The following is an 18,668-nucleotide window of genomic DNA, read 5'->3' as shown; positions in this document are numbered from 1 at the left end:
TCTAATCTATTATGAATGAGAGTAACATCAAGGGTTCTCTCTGCCTTATGTTAGTGTTGAGGAGAAACTTTTTTTCTTTCTGTTCTCAGTGATTTATGAGAATGGAAATGTGAGTGGTTTGTTAAAATAGGAGCATGTTTTGGGGGTATGTGTGGTTAGTTTTTTCCTCTGAGAAGTTCACTTCCATTTGACAGTCTGTCATTTGAGGGAAATGAGGAGAAGCAAGCAGCTACTATCCATTTGAAACTCATCTGCTGTCCAAAACTACACAGTAACTACCAATATCTCCTTCTTCCTCTTCCTCCTTCCACTTTTAGTCTCATGCCTGATATAGTGCTGCATCAGTTTGGGTTTCGTTGGTAGTGAAATATGAATAAGACTGCAGTTATTGTGTTTTTAACCCAAAGGATAAATACGGGGACAGAGGGGATGGAGTAACCAGTAAAATGTTTAGTAGAGAAGAATCTGCCTCACTGCAACTCTTCCACTGAACTGTGAAATTCCCTTTTTTCTATTCAGAAGCTGCTTTTTAAGAGCAATAGGACAGCACGTCATTAGGGTTCCCAGTCAAGATAAAGCTTCCATTTCTTGAAGTTTTTGCTTGAAAAATTGGCTCTTTGCTTTGTTCTCATTCTGCTTCACCTTGATGCACCACAGCATACAGCCTCCTGTAACTATTCATTTTCCTTCACATTGCAGTGCACAGTAGCCAGTCAAGGAGTGAGTCCGTGTTCCACCCTCACAAGCAGTACGACATCACCTAGCACAGACAGTCCCTGCTCAACTCTCAACAGCTGTGTTGGCAAAACAGCAGCTAACAAAGGTAGTCCCTGTGGAACCATTAGCAGCCCTAGCTCCACCCTGGAGAGCAAGGACAGTGGAATTATAGGTAAGCATCTTCATTAGTAACGCAATTAATAGAAATTCATCTTCTCTTGATTGTACAAGTCTGAATTGCTGCTTCATGTCATTGTGTTACAGTTCATGCTGCCTTGGATCCCATTTCAAATCCTTTGTACTTGAAAGATGGGAAAAGATATTACTTGGCTATACCAGTTGCTATTAGGTGTGCATTTCTCTCTTGTTTGCCAGGGACAGTTCTAATTTCTCCGTGTTTTCTTTTAAAAACTCTGAATTTTCTGTTTCACTTTGTTACTGTCTTCTATCTTTTTCCATTTCCATTATGTATGTCTACAGTGCATTTCATAATGGTGAATCACAGCATAGCTTGAAGCTAGTTCAATTTCCAGTGTGGAAAAATTAATTGACACTACTTCTCATGAGAAAAACCTAAATCAAACTGTTTAGAAACAGTGCAAACTTAAGAAAATCAAGCATGAAAATCAAGCTGAAATGGGGCATCATACAAGAGGTGAAATTGTGTGATCCTTCACTGAGTAGATGACCGAACTGAGGCTATATATGCATCTCCTATGGGCAGTGAGTTACTTTTAGAGAGGCAGCTACCATCACAGACCAATTGTTACACAGCTCCCTTCGCCAACTAGCTGAACCTTTCAGTAAGTCTTTTCAGTACTAAAGACCTAAATTCTTTGCTCCTTTGTTTGTGTCACCTTCCCTGTTTCTGCTCCCTGCCCTAATGGGTCTGTACCACAGTTTACCTGTTCCTTTGGACATCCAGGTTACTGCTTTAATACTGTTTCCTGAAAGATCAGACTAAGATGTAAAAAGCTTATTTTTCATGTTCCTATAAACTTCTTCTCTATTGCTTTAGTATTGTTTAAATTTATTTTTAAATGCCTGACTCCCTAACTAATTAAGCCCTTTGAAATTGATTTTGTGACAGCTATTAAGCTCATCAACAAGACACCTTTCTTAAGGCTTCTCTAAGTGATGAGTCTTTGCCTTTTATGAAAAGAGGAGTCATGTTGGGTTGGAGTACTTAGTCATTTGGAGATCTAAACCAGTGTGTGTGTTTGTTTAAAATGGTACTGCACTGAACAACTTGATTGACTGTGCAAAAACGTTGAAGGACTGCACACTGGTTTTCATGCAGCTTTGGTTTGTATTGCTGAGAGTGGCATCAGTGAGAATATAAACATTGGCATTGGTTATATACTAAATTGCTGCTTTGATATGTGATGTAGAAGGGGAAAAAAAGATGCTGTTTCTCAGTTAATTGCATCCTTTCAGCCTTACTGGACTCTTAGGTGAGGTTCTGCAGCCCAGGGGAAGGATGCATGCATGTTTTATATGTGCAGTTTAATGTCACAGAGTACCTGTTTCTTATGCAGATAATGTATGAAATCACAGAATAAATACACTTACAGTGTTGATAGTGCATAGTCTATGCAGGACTATAGAAACAGCTGCTGGTTTTGGACTGGAGTGGATAGGATAATACCTGAAGCTCTGTTCTTAAACAGTGAGAGGTTACCGGCTTTCCAGTGGACAAATAGATAGTGATATGAACCTACAACCCGTGCTTTGCAAACTTGACATGTTCTGAGCATGCTGATGTTCTAAAGGAGACCAGAGCTGTCTTCACATTTGTTTAAAATAGTATATTGGCACGACAGCTACATCATCCATTGCAGAACCTTGTAAATACTAATATTTTAGAGAAAATGTTTTTGAACTTATTGATAAAAGTTGCTTATAAACTAATGAACAGCAAAGAGTTTAAAAAATAGGTGAAACGTGAAAATATGCCCTTATACAGGAATAAGAGAGGATGGTGGAGTTGTGAAGCAAATGAATGTGAGAGCAGAGAAGATTAGATTGGGGGTAACTTGTGTATAGCTCCTTCAGTCAAGCGTGTGTGGTTCCTGATCATGGGACTGTGTGAAAATCATCTGCTACGGTTCTGCAGAGCTGTGGTTCCTAAGTTCAGAGAGAATCTGAACACCCCTTGTCTCATGGCAGAACTCTTTCAATACGTAAAAGCATGAAACCAAGAAAGGAAACGAGGCACCTCTCTGATAGATGACTCATGTTTTTGTTCTTCAATGCAGAAATGTCTGTGCATTCAAAGCTGTTATTAGTACTAAGTGTGCATTTTAAATTCTGTTTAGCACGTATATGTTTTCTAATGTCTTTGACAGAGTTCATCCAACCATGAAAATAGCTTGTGAGCTCATGTGAGCTCACAATACTCATGTGAGCTTCCATTGTATTTCTACTCCTGCTATGTTTTCTGGGACAGCAGACTGATGGAAAGTCCGTCTTTTCTCCTTTTCCCTCTTTTTTAACCTATGGTTCAGGAGTTTTTTCCTAGTGTTTTACTGCTGTAGTTGAATTATTTGCTTCTGTTGAGTTTGACATAATAGTAGTAGGGGCAGGTTTTAATTTTCAGCAGTGAGCTAAGTAAGAGAAAGGACTGGGCTCCTGGCCAGAACGTAAGCTTTTCTGGATCCTTGCCACTGTGTCAGTTTCAGAATCTTGGGCAGCAGAGTTTCCTGATGCCATATTTCACTCCAGGAGTTTTAGTTACTTCATACTTCAGGAGAAGCCAGATTTTCTTTTTTTTTTTTTGACACAACCACAAAAATGAAATAAATCTGCCACACGGAAGCACAGAGTCAGCTGAGTGCAGAGCTAAAGGAAACCCTGGGAAGCTTCTTCTGGTGCCTCTGAAATGTGTCTTCTATCATTGGCTTTTCTTACAATATGAGCTTTTGAACTTAGGCATCAGATCTTAAATTCCTTGTGAATGGCAGTCTCAACTGGAAGAATGCAAAGTTGCGTGAGTACTTAAGAAAGGAGCAGTTTATGGCTCAGTTGCTCTCAAGGTTAGTTTGCTGATTATGTGAATGTAGCTAAGCTGTCTATTTCAGGTGAGAGAGATCTCTGAACTACACTGAATTTTTATCATGTATGCTTCACAATATACAGGGTGTTTGAGCACAGGTAGCAGGCTTGTGGAATGCCTCACAACTTTAGAAGAACTGTGCAAGGATTGTCAAATAATTGAATTTTAAATGATTTTTTAAAAACATTAGTCTTTAATAATTAGAATTATCAAAAAGATGCATCATTATTTTATTCTTACTCGAGATGCTGCCTTTACTTTTTACGGAGCGTTTGTTGTCTCCACGTTTACAGAATGGTTTGGAAATTGCAATGTATGGGACAGAATTTTATTTTGTAAAAGAAATCGAGATGTGTTTTCGTCAGGTAGAGTTTTCTTCATGCAAAGTCATTAATGTTTTGGTGGTTGGTTCTCCCCTGTCCCCAGCACAAAGACCTAAAGATAAACCTGGATTCTTCAGAACACTTTCTTGCCTCCCTCCTGAAGTATTTGTGCCAATCTGAGAAGCTGTGTTGTTTGATTCTTTTAGATAAAGGATATTCCTTAAATTTAACACAATATCCAGTGAAGAAATACTTTGATAGCTGCTGACCAAAAATGCTTTTTGAGTGTGACAATTCTAACACACATTAACAAGGTTGCACCATTTTCCTCTGTACTTTAGTGGGGGAATTTTTTTCTCTCTGTTTCAGCAACTATAACAAGTTCATCAGAAAATGATGATCATGGTGGATCCAGTTTGGAGTGGAGCAAGGATGGGAGTGTCAGAGCTGGAAAACATCATGGGATCAGTCATGATCGAAGAACAGATAATTGTTCACCAGTTGCAGAAGAGGAAGTCGTCGGAGCAGCTGAGAATCTGCCAAAGGAAGTACCAGCAGGAGAGGGTCCTGTTCCTTATGCTCAAAGTTCTGGCTCTTTAGTCATGCCTCGTCCAAACTCTGTTGCAGGTAAAGTCCTGAGATATAAAAAAGGATGTTATTTGTGATAGGGCCACCTGAAAGGGAAAAAAAATCCAACAAAATCTTTATTGAACTTGATTGAAAAGCATTTTGTGTTTTAACATTAACAACTTCATGTCCTTTGTAACTATAAGCTTCAATCCTTTAATACTGTAGCCACAAGTTCAACTAAACTGGAAGATCTGAGTTACTTGGATGGACAAAGAAATGCCCCTTTACGCACTTCAATCCGCTTACCTTGGCACAACACTGCTGGTGGAAGAGTGCAGCAGGAGAGCAAAGGTACACACATTTACACCTGCTTCTGCCTTGGCACAGCCATACAGGTCTTCAGTAGTTCTGTAACATGAACGTTCTGTGATCTTTGTGAACACTCCCATCCCACAAAGTGTTGTTTCAGAGCCCTCCTGAGAAATCACTCAACACGTCTGAAAATAAGATAGTTGCTTTTACACTTCTTCTGCCTAATGCTGTGGTTCAGAACTTGAAAGTAAGGCTTTTGATAAGAAATCAGTATATTGTTTATGCAAGTATACATGGGCAGAGCAGTGCAGACCATGTGAAGCTCCAGAGTGAAGTTGTGTAAGAGCAGTGTTCAGGAACTGTACTAAATATTTTCTCGACTGACAGATTTTGTCATGTGATGTTCAGATAAGACTGTACTGCAACCTGAGTAATACACTACTGAATTTAAAATCTTCCAAGAGCCTGCCACTGGAATTTTATTTTAGGAAGAAAACTTACCTACTACCATTACTTATTTGTGACTAATGCATCCTTTGATATCTCTAGTCTTTGAGTCTGCAAATAGCAGGTTCATGTTAAATGCAAGTGATGTATGCATCTTTTTCTCCTCTCCCCCTAACTTAGTCATCTGCAGTCTTTGTTAATTTACCAGTGTCACAAATAGGTGACTTAGAACTCTTAAAGAACCACTGCCCTAAGGTATCAGCAAAAGTGGTTTTGTTGAACTCCGGTGGTGTAAAAGTGCAGCTTAACAAAGTTGATGGCAAGGTTCACTCTGTCACCTACTGCACAGAGAATGTAACAATGATTCATAGGTACTCTAAGCTGAAAAAGCTTTGACACTTCCCCACTTCAGGGTCATTGATGCATTTTTAAGAAAACTTTTGGATTCTACGATATCCTAACTCAAGTTCAGTTGTAAAAGAAAACCTTTCAGCTTACACAGGTAGCTTCTCTCCTCTAGAATTTTACTCACGTAGGAATTACCGAAGTGACCTGAAACTGAGCAAATCAGTTTGTATTGTGTTCACGATGAAAGCTCTGAGAAGTCTGATAATGAATGCTGTTGACGAGGTCACTGAATGAAATGATCTGCTGAAATTGCCAAGTTTCTTCTAATAAACTGTTCTCCCTGCCACCTCTTCTCAGCTCGTTTCATCCCCTATAAGCCTCAAGACATTTTGCTGAAGCCACTGTTGTTTGAAGTTCCAAGCATAACAACAGACTCGGTGTTTGTTGGAAGAGAATGGCTGTTTGAAGTGATTGAAGAAAAACTGAAGAATATTGATGCGACAGAGACCAGAGGAGCAGTCATTACTGGAAATGTGGGATTTGGGAAGACTGCAGTGATTTCACGGCTGGTGGCACTTAGCTGCCATGGAAGTCGCATGAGGCAAATAGCTTCAAATAGCCCTAATTCATCCCCAAAAAGTATGTTCATTTCAAGTAATTGAGTGGGGTATTGGACTGATAACAAGAGTAAAATGTTGTTTGCATTTTTGGCTTAAGGTAGTCAGGTTTTGTCAACTCCACAGCAAATGCTTGTTTCCTCCAGTAAGGAAAAGAAACTATTACAGCTGTATACTTTGACAAATACTTCCCACCTATTATAGTATGGGCTTAACTCGTCAAAAGAGACAGTAAAATGAAGGCAGTATGCAGAATCTCTTCCTATTGTCAGGCAGTATATAACCTAAGCTCTGTTGTTATTGTGACTGTAGCAGCCTGTTCCTCTGTTGGGTTGGGAAGAGAGGAGTTAAACGTTCCTTCCCCACTGCGTGCCACATGCTTTTCAGTACCGTATGCTCTCTGTAGAATATCAGTAGAGGCAATAGTAAAGCTGTGGAGAAACCCCTTCTGTCAGCTGACCAATCCAGTGCCTACATTAACTGGAAGGATGGTGTGGCTGTTGTGACTGCCCCTACTGACACTTCAATTATTAGTATTACTATTCACGATGATGAATTGTTTCTGTTTCCCAATAGTTAAGTCATTAGTTAATATTAGTTTAAATGAGTGATCAGACACATCGTTTTCATAAGGAAATTCTTCATGTTGGCATGGTTTTTCCTTCAGCAATTCTGTAGTTGCGATCTAAAAGTCAACTGAATTGTTTTAAAAGTTGTAAAGTTGCAATTATGTGCCTGTGTTTGTCAGGAGAGTTTCAGGCTTCTTTCCATCATATTGTTCTGTTTCAATTCTTACTCTAGCAGTAAAGACATTCTGTGATGTTTCCCTATGAAACAGGTGGTGTCTCTTGTCAGGAGATTCCCTTAAGTCAGTTACAGCCATCTGCTCCTCCGAGTGGTGCCAACACAATGAAGACTCTGAACTGTCCTGATGCTCCAGAATACAGGAATCAAACAGGGGATTCTGTGAGACGCCTTGCTTCAAAGGTGAGTTCTCACTCCTAAATAGATTTTCAGTACGTTAGGCAAACCTCTGAGCTGTGGAGAGGCTGCTTTGCCAATCCCCTGGGTATGCCAGCAGTCAGTGGTGGGAGAACAGACTTCAGCACTTGTAGAGGCCAGGTACGTTTGGTGACGGGTTGAACCAGCTGCCTGCCTGCCTCTTACCCCTTTCATGTTATTGCTTGAATTCTGCTTGGCCATAGAAACAGTTATGGTAAAATTTCACATGTTTTGACTGTGTGTGGGAGTTTGGGATCCTTTACTTGCCAAAGCAGCAGTTGTGTTCCTTATAGGTAGGTGCTCAGTGTTACCTCCAAAAGCAAAAGTCTGAAGGGAGAAAAAAAGAAGTTTGTTCTGTGTATAATCCATCTGTATTCTGTGATACAGGTGGAGTCTGAATGAAGGCTTTTTATTTCACGTTCTGTGGTAGTCTGACATAAGCAATTAAAAGCTGCTTTTGCATTAGATCATTTTAAGTGGATTTTTTTTGCCTAAGTAATAAAAATAATCAATGTCTGAATTCCATACTTCATGCAGATAGTTACGAGGGAAACGTGAGTTGTTGATACAGTCTTTAAGGTGATGAGTTTTGTTTGGAAATAGTGTTTTGAACAGCACTGAAGTGCAGACCCCTTAATTGCTGTGAACACCATGGTTTCCTTGAGGTCTGGTATTTTGCTAAGAAGCACGGTCTGTGTTATGTTATATTTCTAAGCAATACACACCTTTTCAATAATCAGAACAAAGCCAGTGTCCTCTTTCTCTGTCTGCTATATGAGGATGTCTTTAATAGCTGTAGTTTACTTTTGCCTGATGATGATCAAATTAGTCATTGGGTTATTACAGTGTGTGACAGTGTTGTTAAATTACAGCTAATAGGTTGTTTAGTTGGAGCCTGAGGTTATTTTTCCCTGTACTGCTTAGTTACGTTTCCGTTTACCCGCTGTATCCCAATGTTGTGAGCTCAAATGGCTGTTTTTATGCCAGAATCCGACATGTTGATTTCTGTTCCTCTTTGCAGGCCCTAAAAGGTCAAAATCTATTTTGTTGTCTTCCTTTCTATGTCTGACACAAGCCATCTGACACCACTTGTGGTGCTGGATAATTATTCTGACAATGGAAAATGTTTTGTAGGTGAAATTTAGTAACGGTTGATCGTACTTGGAGTAAGCAGGAACCAACTTAAACATTGGAGAGGTAACACTTGCGTTTTTAAATCCTCCAGGTCGTTGCTTATCACTACTGTCAAGCTGACAACACGTACACGTGTCTCGTGCCAGAATTCGTGCACAGCATTGCAGCTTTACTCTGCCGCTCAAATCAATTAACAGCGTATAGAGATCTCCTAATCAAAGAGCCTCACTTACAGAGCATGCTTAGCCTGAGGTCTTGTGTCCAAGATCCAGCAGCAGCTTTTAAACGAGGGGTGCTGGAACCTCTCTCAAACCTCAGGAAAGGTAGGTTAATCAGGAGGTGACTTGGAAAATGAAACTAAACTGCATAAAAAGTGGAAAAAAAATTGTAATAATCTCAGTTTTAATGCTGTGAGAGAAGTTGACCCCTGGAATCTTCAGCCTTAGCAAGTTCTCAAAATAAATATCACTAGTTTCTCAGCCTGTTGCAAAATAACCTTTCCTCCTCAGAGCTGAAAGTGTAAACCAGTGCCTGTAGGATTTTTGCAAATTGTAAATGTTTTTGATTCGGTGATTCCAGTAAAGGGTAAGTGCTGAGTAAATAGATAACAATGAAAAGTAGCATTAACTGATAGCTTAAACAACCTACATGTCTTCCTATATCCACGCGTTTCTTATGTGAACAGCCTTGTTTAACACTTTAAGTCTTTTAAAATCGGTTATGAAAGAGATCCATAGTCATAGCACAGTAAAAACCACCATTGTAGGTGACTGCTTACGCTTTTTATCATTTTACAGCAATGTTGTATTTCCTAATGTTGCTTTTAATCTCCTAAATAATGCTTAAATGCTGTCAGAGAGATTGCTGTACATTAAGGTACGTTCTTATTTCTTGATGTTCAAAATGTGGAGGGTAAAAGTACATCACCTCGTGGGAGAATCTGTGTTCACTCTTTTTCATATTTCAGAGCGGAAGATTCCTGAGGAGGACTACATCATCTTGATAGATGGTTTAAATGACGCTGAATTTCATAAACCTGATTATGGTGACACACTTTCTTCATTTCTCACAAGTGTAATCTGCAAGTTTCCTCCCTGGCTGAAGCTCATTGTGACTGTAAGAACTAACTTCCAGGTAAAAATGCTTTTTGACTCTTTTCTTGCTGCCAAAGACCAAGTGACCTTTTATATTGGTGCAGCTGCATTATAATGGGTTTATATATACAGGGTTTAGAGGATGAGCACCTTTCTGGTACATGGTTACTGAAAGGTGTAACAAAGAGGAGGTTCTTTTGTGACATTTCCTAATAAACCATTCCTTATTAATAGGTCATTCCTTCTGTCTCCTCCCTTGCCCTGACCTGTTTTGGGGTCCAATTCTGGTGTCAGTTTTCTGTTCCCCTGGTTTTGAAGTGGTCATTTCTATCTGAGACTTTTGTGTAGAAATATTGTTCTACCTGTTATCAGGGGACAGTACTTGCAAAGCTATTACAGAGATAGTGAATTTCTTTTTAATCTGTCTCCTGCTCACGACAGAAAAGAAACACAGCAAAGGTGCATTGTTGAGTTTTCAGTGCTGGAATACTGACATGCCTTTCTTTTTTCCCCTCTCTCCCTCATAGGAAGTAGTAAGTTCACTGCCCTTTATCACAATATCCCTGGACAACTTTCCAGACAACAAAGAAATTCACGATGACTTGAATGCTTATGTTCAGTACAGGATTAATAACAGCCAGGAAATTAAAAACAACATATCTTTAAATGGAAAAGCTGATGCAGCTATTATTGGGAAAGTGAGCAACCACCTGATCATGAGGAGCCTGGGATCTTATCTCTATTTGAAGCTCACTCTGGATCTTTTCCAGAAAGGTCACTTAGTGATCAAAAGTGCAAGCTACAAGGTCGTTCCCGTGTCTCTCTCGGAGCTGTACTTACTTCAGTGCAATATGAAGTTCATGACAAATTCAGCTTTTGAGCGAGCCCTGCCGATACTCAACGTGGCACTGGCATCCCTGCACCCCATGACAGATGACCAGATCTTCCAGGCTATTAATGCAGGCCAAATAAACGGCGAGCAACAGTGGGACGACTTCAGCCAAAGGATGGAAGCTCTGTCGTGTTTCCTGATAAAAAGACGTGACAAAACCCGAATGTTCTGCCATCCTTCCTTCAGGGAATGGCTTGTTTGGAGAGCAGAGGGTGAGACCACGGACTTCTTATGTGAGCCAAGGTAAATGAAACCTTCACTAAATCATGGCCAAATAACTGCACTTAATTTTTCCGTCTTTGGTTGCAACAGTTGGTGAAAGAGTAATGTTAAAATACAAGCATGCTGAACTTTTTTTCCAAAATGAAGATTTTTCTATGCTTAGAGGTAGACTTGACCAGAAGTAGATGAGGTTACAGTTAAGCATTGTTGACTTCATAGAATTTGACTCTGATACCTTCATGGAGAAATGAGAGTACTGTGTTGTTGTTAATACGACACAGGTGTTGAGAATCCTGTGCAGTAGCACTTTGTCTGCTCAGAGTGCAGGAACAGGAAGAGCAGATCATTTGGACTCTTCTAAAAAAACCATTAAAGTATTAAGACATTTTGTTCTATAATTACATCCTCATGACATTGTTTTGGTTTGTTCCAATTCACTGTCTTTGCCTTGGACATGGTGGATTAGTGAAAGTGGCGACTAAAAGCTGTTACTGTACGTGCACATTCTTGCCATCTGCATAGTCCCTTTTTTTCCATAGTCTTCGGGGGATTGCATTTTTGGTTTCACAAAAGAATAAATAATGCTGACATTCCAAATTATCACCTCTGTGCTTACAAGTATATTTAACAAAAGCAGTTTAGTAGTTGCAGCCCGTGAGCCCTCCTGTTTCTCCCTGTGCCAGCTGCACCCCGCGCCTGCTGCACACCCGCTGCGCTCTGTGTGCCCTGAGGGACGGTGGACCGGTGCCTGGTCTTACCTAAAGCTTCTGGTTTTGAAAAGTTCTGTTCAGAAACTTCTGAAGATGGGGCAAGAAGACCCTGCAACTTTCTCCTCCAGATGACTAGACTGATTAGCACGTGGTTAATTGCCCGGTTCTGATATCAAGTCTGATCAATGTGTGGTGTATGATGACCTTGTTTTCTCAGGCTGTGCCATTTCTGCTGTTCCCTAGAACACTGATCACTGACTACTGTGAAATTGCTAAGCACACATTTATCTCAAATTTCAAAAGGACTCAGATCTGCTTCTCAAAGGGTTGGGTTTTATCCGAGGTGCCTGCAGTGTCTGACGGTGTGGTGAAACAAGGCAGAAGGGGAGCAGCGCGCACAGCAGAGTCCAAGGCTGCATTGCTTCTGGCCTGGGCTCTGGGGAGGTGGCAGCACAGATCTGTTTGTTACTGGGGTGTTTCAGCTTTGAAATTTATCTTTTTTTTTCATTTTTGAGGGAATGTTGTTAGATGTAATGATGTGTTCCAGTAGTCTGACAAAGAAGCTGAGCTATTCTGAGGGGCACACAGATGTGTTCGGATATTTACTGAAAGTACAGTTACAGAAGTAGTTATCTCTTAATCCTTTTTTACCAGGAACGGTCATGCTCTACTGGCTTTCATGTTTTCTCGACAAGAGGGAAAGTTAAACCGCCAGCAAACTATGGAACTTGGTCATCATATACTTAAAGCTCACATCTTCAAGGTAAAGCTTATAGCTTAATAGGTTTCACAGAATCATAGAATGGTAGGGGGTGGAAGGGACCTTTAGAGATCATCCAGTCCAACCTCCCTGCAGAAGCAGGTTCACCTAGATCAGGTCGCATAGGAATGTGTCCAGGTGGGTCTTGAAGACCTCCAAGGAAGGAGCCTCCACAACCCCTCTGGGCAGCCTGTGCCAGGGCTCCCTCACCTGAACAGGGAAATAGTTTTTTCTTATGTTTAAGTGGAACTGTTTGTGTTCCAGCTTCATCCCATTACCCCTTGTCCTGTTGCTAATTACTATAGAAAAAAGGGATGTCCCAACCTCCTCCTCACCCTTTAGATATTTGTAAATGTTAATAAGATGTCCCCTCAGTCTCCTCTTTTCTAGACTAAATGGCCCCAGTTCCCACAGCCTTTCCTCGTATGATGGTTTGATGATCAATTCCTATAAATGCATCTTGGAGATTCTCTGAGTCACTTAAATCTTGTGCAAAATACTTGGTATTGCTGACAAATGAAATTGTTACATCTCTTCATGCTGAAGTGATGTAGATATAAATAGTATTTCTAATCCTATGGAGAGATTTCCTGTTTTATCATTTCCTTTAGGGTCTCAGTAAAAGGACTGGAATTTCTTCTAGTCATCTTCAAGCCTTGTGGATTGGTTACAGTACTGATGGACTCTCTGCAGCCCTTGCTTCTCTGAGAAACATCTATACACCCAATGTGAAGGTAAGATGGTGAGCATTCATGTACAATCAGCGCTTCATCTGCCACTGTTGCTGTAACACTAGATGAGCGTTGAAATTGATGTAACCCTTTAGAGGAAAAAGAGCCAAGGCTATGCATCTGTAACTGAACTCCTTCAAAATAAGCCTTCATGGATATTTTTAAGGTTTTGTTAAAGTTCAGTTTTCTTTATAGTTTTGGTGGCAAGAAGGGTTTCAGCCTGATTGATGTAGCCACACTCAGTAGCGTGAGTGAGTGTATTGGGTGTATTTGCAGGGGGGCAGTTGGACTACCTGATTTGTAGGGCAGACTTCAGCCCTGTTTTCTTGTATGGGGAAGTATCAAGGGGGAATTGTAAAAGGCATAGGGATATCCATGCTGCCAAGTTGCAATTCTACCCAACAGCTAAGCCACGTGACTGGAAGTTTGTGTGCACGTGCACACACACACATGCTCTGGTAACTTCTTTTGAGATTGCTTTTTATGTAGTCTAGTTCTGTATTCATGGAATCAGTTACATAAATCTGCAGAGCAGTAGCAAGTCACACAGATGAAATTGCAAGTAGTGAGTTTTAGAGGAGAGGTGAGGAGTGCATAGCTCAGTAATGCAGTGACCTATTTGCTAACAGATGACTTTAAACTTTCATATCACTGTATCTGTGATAAAGGTCGATGTCTGCCAATAAAATCTGCACCAAAATTAGGAAGTAACATCTGAGTACCTGAACCAAGACATTAAGGTCTCTTAATGAATTCAGAGAAATCTGAGGAAAAAATTGTTTTGTTTAATTGAAATTTTAGGTGAGTCGGCTGCTGATCTTGGCAGGAGCAAATGTCAATTATAGGACTGAAGTACTAAATAATGCTCCAGTGCTGTGTGTTCAGTCGCACCTTGGCCATGAAGAAGTGGTCACTCTTTTACTAGAATTTGGAGCTGCTATTGATGGACCTTCAGAAAACGGGATGACAGCACTTAGTTACGCAGCCGCTGCAGGTCACATGAACATCGTTTCACTGCTGTGCAAAAAAGGTGCAAAGGTAAGCTGATACACAAAGATTGCAACGTTTGCAGCCAAAAAAACAATGCAAAGGCCAAAGAGGAGTGTTGTTGATTCCCTGAGTCTATAACCAACACATACAGACTCGAGGTGAGGTGGCAAGGGAGTCCAGAACAGCTGCACAGACTTCCATGAAGCGTTTTCAGGCCCATCTGTTCAGCCGCTTAACCTGTGCACTTACTTAACCTGTACCTCATCAGCTTGTCTGTGACAGTGTTATGGGAGATAGTGTCAGAAGCTGTACTGAAGCTGAGGCAGACAACATCCACATCTCTCCCCTCATCTCCCTGCCAGTCACCTTGCTGTAGAAGGCTGTCAGGCCGGTTAAGCCAGTTTTCCCCTTGGTAGGCCCATGCTGGCTGCTCCAGTCACCTTGACCTTCACGTGTTTGGAAATGATTTCCAGGATTTCCCGGCAACTAAGGTGAGGCTGTTTGGCCTCTTGTTCCCCCGATATTCATGCTCAGCCTTCTTGAAGACAGGAGTCTCTTGCTGTTTAGGAGTGCTCAGGAGCTTCTTCTCTCCTTGACCCTTCATGAGACTTTTGAATTTTAAACACCGTTTTTCTGTCCCAATGCAGGTTGATTATGTAGACAAGAAAGGCCAGTGTGCTTTGGTCCATAGTGCTTTGAAAGGACATTGTGATATCCTTGAATACTTGCTCACTGTTGTTTGGATAACTCCTTTCCAAGAACAAAATTCACTAAAAAAAAGCCAGGCACTGCAACAAGCTCTGACAGCAGCCTCCAGTATGGGACACTGCCAGGTGGGTCGCTAGTTCAGATCTTTCCATGTCACTTAAGACAGCATTTTGGGATTGTCTGCATGTGTATGACAAAAGAAGCCATTGGCAGCATTACAGGATTGTTTGGTAAAACAAACACTAAACACTTAAGAATTACTGAGAATGCTTTAGATAGTTAGGTAATAAAAATATGCCTTCTTTTCATTGGGAAAATAAATCTTAACCTTGATGTAAAAGTGACCTCCAAGTGAAGGTACTTGGATACAGATGACACTGGGCTGGTGGAATTTCCTGTGTGTGCATTAGAAGTGATGAGCCAAAAGTGGAAACTTAAAGTCTCTTCAATAAAACCGTTTCTATATTTACTTTTAAAATCTGTTTTTAATTGGTATAAGAGCAAGAATCCCTCCTTTAAAGCTGTTCACAGGATTCAAACGTAGAAAGGTCTACGTGGAATTAATCTATTATGATACATGAGCCATCACTGCCTTGCAATAGAAATCTGAGGATTTTGTACTACGATTAACTTGGACAATTCCTTCACTCTCATAGTAGTTCTTACTTGTTCCCCACCAATTAAATGCATGCAATCAGCCTCTGAATATCATCAAAATAGATCACGTTAATCATAAACATTCATGCAAAAATGTCCATGGTTCTCTCTTTTTAGGACAACTAGATGCTTAACTCTTCTTAGCTGGACAAGACCTGTGTGTCTTGTGAGTTTTAAATAAATTGCATTCTAGAATTTCTAATTTTAGGATTTTCCAGACATTGTTTACAACACCTCCCATACAACCTCAGAATACCCATGTGCTTGATCCTCTCCTACCTCTGTGTTTTCCCATAGCAGCCAAAGCTTTTGCTAGTGTGATTCTGTTCCCTTACCTGCTTCTTGCAGCCTCAGGGACCCCGTTAGAAAATGTGGTAATTTGATAACTTTGATAACGTTTTACTAGCAGGTGGGTACAAAATATAGATTTCCTCAATAAAATCAAGCCATAGCAAAACCAAATTTATAACTCATCTGGAGTTAAAGCTTAGCATTTAACAGTGTGTGCTTAAATCTCTCTGTGAAGAAGTTCTGACAAGCAGCTAAGATGGAAACAGTGTAAAAATAGAAGAACTGACATTTTACAAGATGTTTGCAAATATTCTTTTTCCCCCTTTGTTTTAGACAATATGGGATTTCCTCACTGAGCTGGGATGCTTTGTTTGCTTTGGCATTGTTTATCTGGATTATTCTGCTCTATGTGGGTCACATGGGAGCTCATTAAATCATAACCATGTAAAACACCCCGAACCAATTAACAGAAGGGCACTGGGGGCTTTTTAAAAAACTGTTTCAATAACCTTCAGTCATCTTCCAGTCACGCCGAGAGTCACACTGAGCTTGCTGTGATGCGTTCAGAATCACTTTTCCTTGGTTCCTACGCACTGAAGGAAGCACTCTCATTTGCTTAAAGCCTCACCAGCTGCAGGTGATGGTTTTTGTGACTCGCTCCTCACTGCTAACTGGTTTTGACAGGTGGTCTGTCACATCTTGACAATTGAAAAGGACCGTGAAATAGACATCAATGACACTGATGCCTTGTGGGGAGAAACAGGTACTTCCTTCTTCATGTTTTCCCTACAGTTGTTAATTTAAAAAGTAAGAATGTTGAATTTTGGGTTTTTTAGTTTAATTTTCTGTAATAAAAGCCACAGGAGAATACCAGTCTTAATAATAATGTGCAGTTTGTGAGTACGAAGTTTTTAACCCATTAAATCTACTTGTATCATGTATTGAAGAGTTATATGAAAGTCCTTGTGAATGGCTGACTTGCTAATTCAAAGCTGGCTGTGGAAATACAGTGCTTTAGGCTTCAGTGTAGAGTTCCATAGGATTATCTGCCAACATACACTGTTAGGGTCAAAAAACACCATTGTGAGGTGAAGCAGAATGTTGATGACCTTTGTATACTGGAAGATGCACATGAATCTCTTAAGTCCAGAGCAAAGGTTAACACACAGGGATTGAAACTATTGATTGACAGCCTACTCTGTTTCTCACCAACCCTGAAAATCAAGGAAAACAAGGAAACTGAATGGCCCATGATTCTGGTGTTTGGTCATATATCACTGCTAGGGATTAAATGGTACATCCTGAAACATGAGTTGCAGTCACTTTGTTGAATCTCAGAACTGTTACCATATCTACCTTTGGGAAGGGTTTGATAGAGAGAGATGGAGCTTACTTTTCATTAATCATCTTTTTTCATGAGAAAGCAACTAGAGCTGCCTCAGGCTGTTGGGTTTATCCAAAATGTTCACAAGGATTCCTTTGAACCTGCAAAGCTGTGTGCATGATACACTGGTTACCTTTGACAATAATCTTTTTATTTACCAGAGAGTGGCTTACTGACTTAACCTGGTTCTGACTAGTTCATTTGAGTCTGGAAATTGCGATGAGAATCTTGCAGAGCGGCCGAGTCGAAAAAATGGGGGATTGAGGAGCATGGCCATAGTGTGCATGTGTCAAAGGTGTGGTGAAACAGCTAGGGCATGATGCTGATGCAAATGCTTTCTTTAGCCCTAACAGCTGCTGCAGGAAGAGGAAAGCTGGAAGTGTGTGAGTTACTTCTTGAGCGAGGAGCACTCGTGACGAGAGCCAACAGGAGGGGGATTGCCCCGCTTCTCTGCGCAGTACGGCAGGGCCACTGGCAGGTCTGGCACAGCTTCCACTTCCATGCGTTCCTTTGGGGAGCGGCCCTTGGTCCTTCTGTCGCTACTCCTGTCGTAAATTATTGTGAATTTCCTAACACACGTTTGCATCAGGTTCAAAGGGACATATTCAGAAGCTCGTTTGGAAGGTTACTGAAAGCGACACAGAGGATTTGGAAGCACATCGGCTGCTTGACAACCTTACTTACAACACACCTGCGAAATAATGCATGACAGTTAAAATGCTTTATTTCCTAGGCCGAGAACAGAGGCAATTTCACGTCCTCCCTACTGCTCTGTATTCATGGAGAGAGAACCTCAGAGTCAGGAACCTTCCTCATACTGGCCACTCCAGTCGGGAGCAGCCCTTGCGCTGCAGTTAAGACTTGGGCTGTGCAGTATTTCTCAGTGGTCACTTTAAGTAATGCCTTAGTCCACTTATTTAAAAGTTCATGCTGTTATGGCCACAATTCAAGTCTGCCAATTCATTTCTAAATGGCTGTTTTCTATTTCAGATTGCTAAACTTCTCGTGGAGCATGGATCTGATGTGAACTTAAGCGACAAGCAAGGCCGAACTCCACTTATGGTGGCATCTTGTGAAGGACATCTGAGTACTGTGGAGTTTCTGCTTTCTGAAGGTAGAAAACAAACAGTGGTTCAAGGCTGCACAGCTGCACCAGAGGCTGCATCTGTGTGAGGTAGTTTGGCGGCTTAAACAGGACATCTTCATAGCAAAGCTGATTTTCTTTTTACAGGTGCAACCATTTCATCTCTGGACAAAGAAGGGCTGACAGCTTTGAGCTGGGCTTGTCTAAAAGGCCACAGGGAAGTGGTTCAGTATTTAGTTGAGAAAGGTGCAACGACTGATCAGACAGACAAAAATGGACGAACACCACTAGACCTGGCAGCATTTTATGGAGATGCTGAGATCGTAAGTAGAACTAACAGCAGAAACACTAACCATGTGTTCGATTTTCACAATGCAAACCAAGCTTAGAAAAAGTACTGCCAACCAAAATAGAAGGGATATTTTGAGGAAGGAGCCAAGAGGCTTGCACTGCTGGCATCTGGGCTGCAGTCCAAGAGTGTACTCAGAACAGCATTTTGTAGGTTAGGTTGTAGTGCCAAGTGGTTGTGTCAGAAGTCTGGCATTATCACAGAATGGTAGGGGTTGGCAGGGACCTCTAGGGACCATCCAACCCAACCCCTGATCAGGGGGCACAGGAAC

General features: G+C 41.0%; 2 protein-coding genes across 10 annotated transcripts in view; one reads left to right on the top strand and one right to left on the bottom strand.

The window, feature by feature from the left end:
• Nucleotides 1-18,668, top strand: part of TANC1 (tetratricopeptide repeat, ankyrin repeat and coiled-coil containing 1) — a 67,799-nt gene that overhangs the window by 41,189 nt on the left and 7,942 nt on the right. For 7 of the 8 annotated variants that reach the window (XM_062005110.1, XM_062005113.1, XM_062005111.1 and 4 more), the window contains 16 exons: nucleotides 700-889; nucleotides 4,465-4,722; nucleotides 4,891-5,016; nucleotides 6,130-6,411; nucleotides 7,228-7,376; nucleotides 8,617-8,848; nucleotides 9,493-9,659; nucleotides 10,147-10,754; nucleotides 12,098-12,206; nucleotides 12,815-12,937; nucleotides 13,736-13,972; nucleotides 14,572-14,757; nucleotides 16,265-16,343; nucleotides 17,309-17,442; nucleotides 17,955-18,078; nucleotides 18,196-18,371. In XM_062005110.1, the coding sequence (XP_061861094.1) occupies nucleotides 700-889; nucleotides 4,465-4,722; nucleotides 4,891-5,016; nucleotides 6,130-6,411; nucleotides 7,228-7,376; nucleotides 8,617-8,848; nucleotides 9,493-9,659; nucleotides 10,147-10,754; nucleotides 12,098-12,206; nucleotides 12,815-12,937; nucleotides 13,736-13,972; nucleotides 14,572-14,757; nucleotides 16,265-16,343; nucleotides 17,309-17,442; nucleotides 17,955-18,078; nucleotides 18,196-18,371 (3,180 nt within the window). The remainder of the gene's footprint in view (nucleotides 1-699; nucleotides 890-4,464; nucleotides 4,723-4,890; nucleotides 5,017-6,129; nucleotides 6,412-7,227; nucleotides 7,377-8,616; nucleotides 8,849-9,492; nucleotides 9,660-10,146; nucleotides 10,755-12,097; nucleotides 12,207-12,814; nucleotides 12,938-13,735; nucleotides 13,973-14,571; nucleotides 14,758-16,264; nucleotides 16,344-17,308; nucleotides 17,443-17,954; nucleotides 18,079-18,195; nucleotides 18,372-18,668) is intronic. The other variant, XM_062005115.1, reaches the window with a different exon arrangement.
• WDSUB1 (WD repeat, sterile alpha motif and U-box domain containing 1) overlaps nucleotides 4,673-18,668 on the bottom strand; it is a 34,712-nt gene continuing 20,716 nt past the window's right edge. The window contains exon 12 of one of the 2 annotated variants that reach the window (XR_009819466.1): nucleotides 4,673-4,730. The gene's annotated coding sequence lies outside the window, so the exon portion shown is untranslated. Of the gene's footprint in view, nucleotides 4,731-5,016; nucleotides 5,074-18,668 lie in introns of those variants that run through there. The other variant, XR_009819467.1, reaches the window with a different exon arrangement.

This window comes from Colius striatus, chromosome 11, assembly GCF_028858725.1.
Source record: "Colius striatus isolate bColStr4 chromosome 11, bColStr4.1.hap1, whole genome shotgun sequence".
Lineage (NCBI taxonomy): Eukaryota > Metazoa > Chordata > Aves > Coliiformes > Coliidae > Colius > Colius striatus.
Note: the sequence above shows the minus strand (reverse complement) of the source record. Positions and strands in the feature narration are given on the sequence as shown.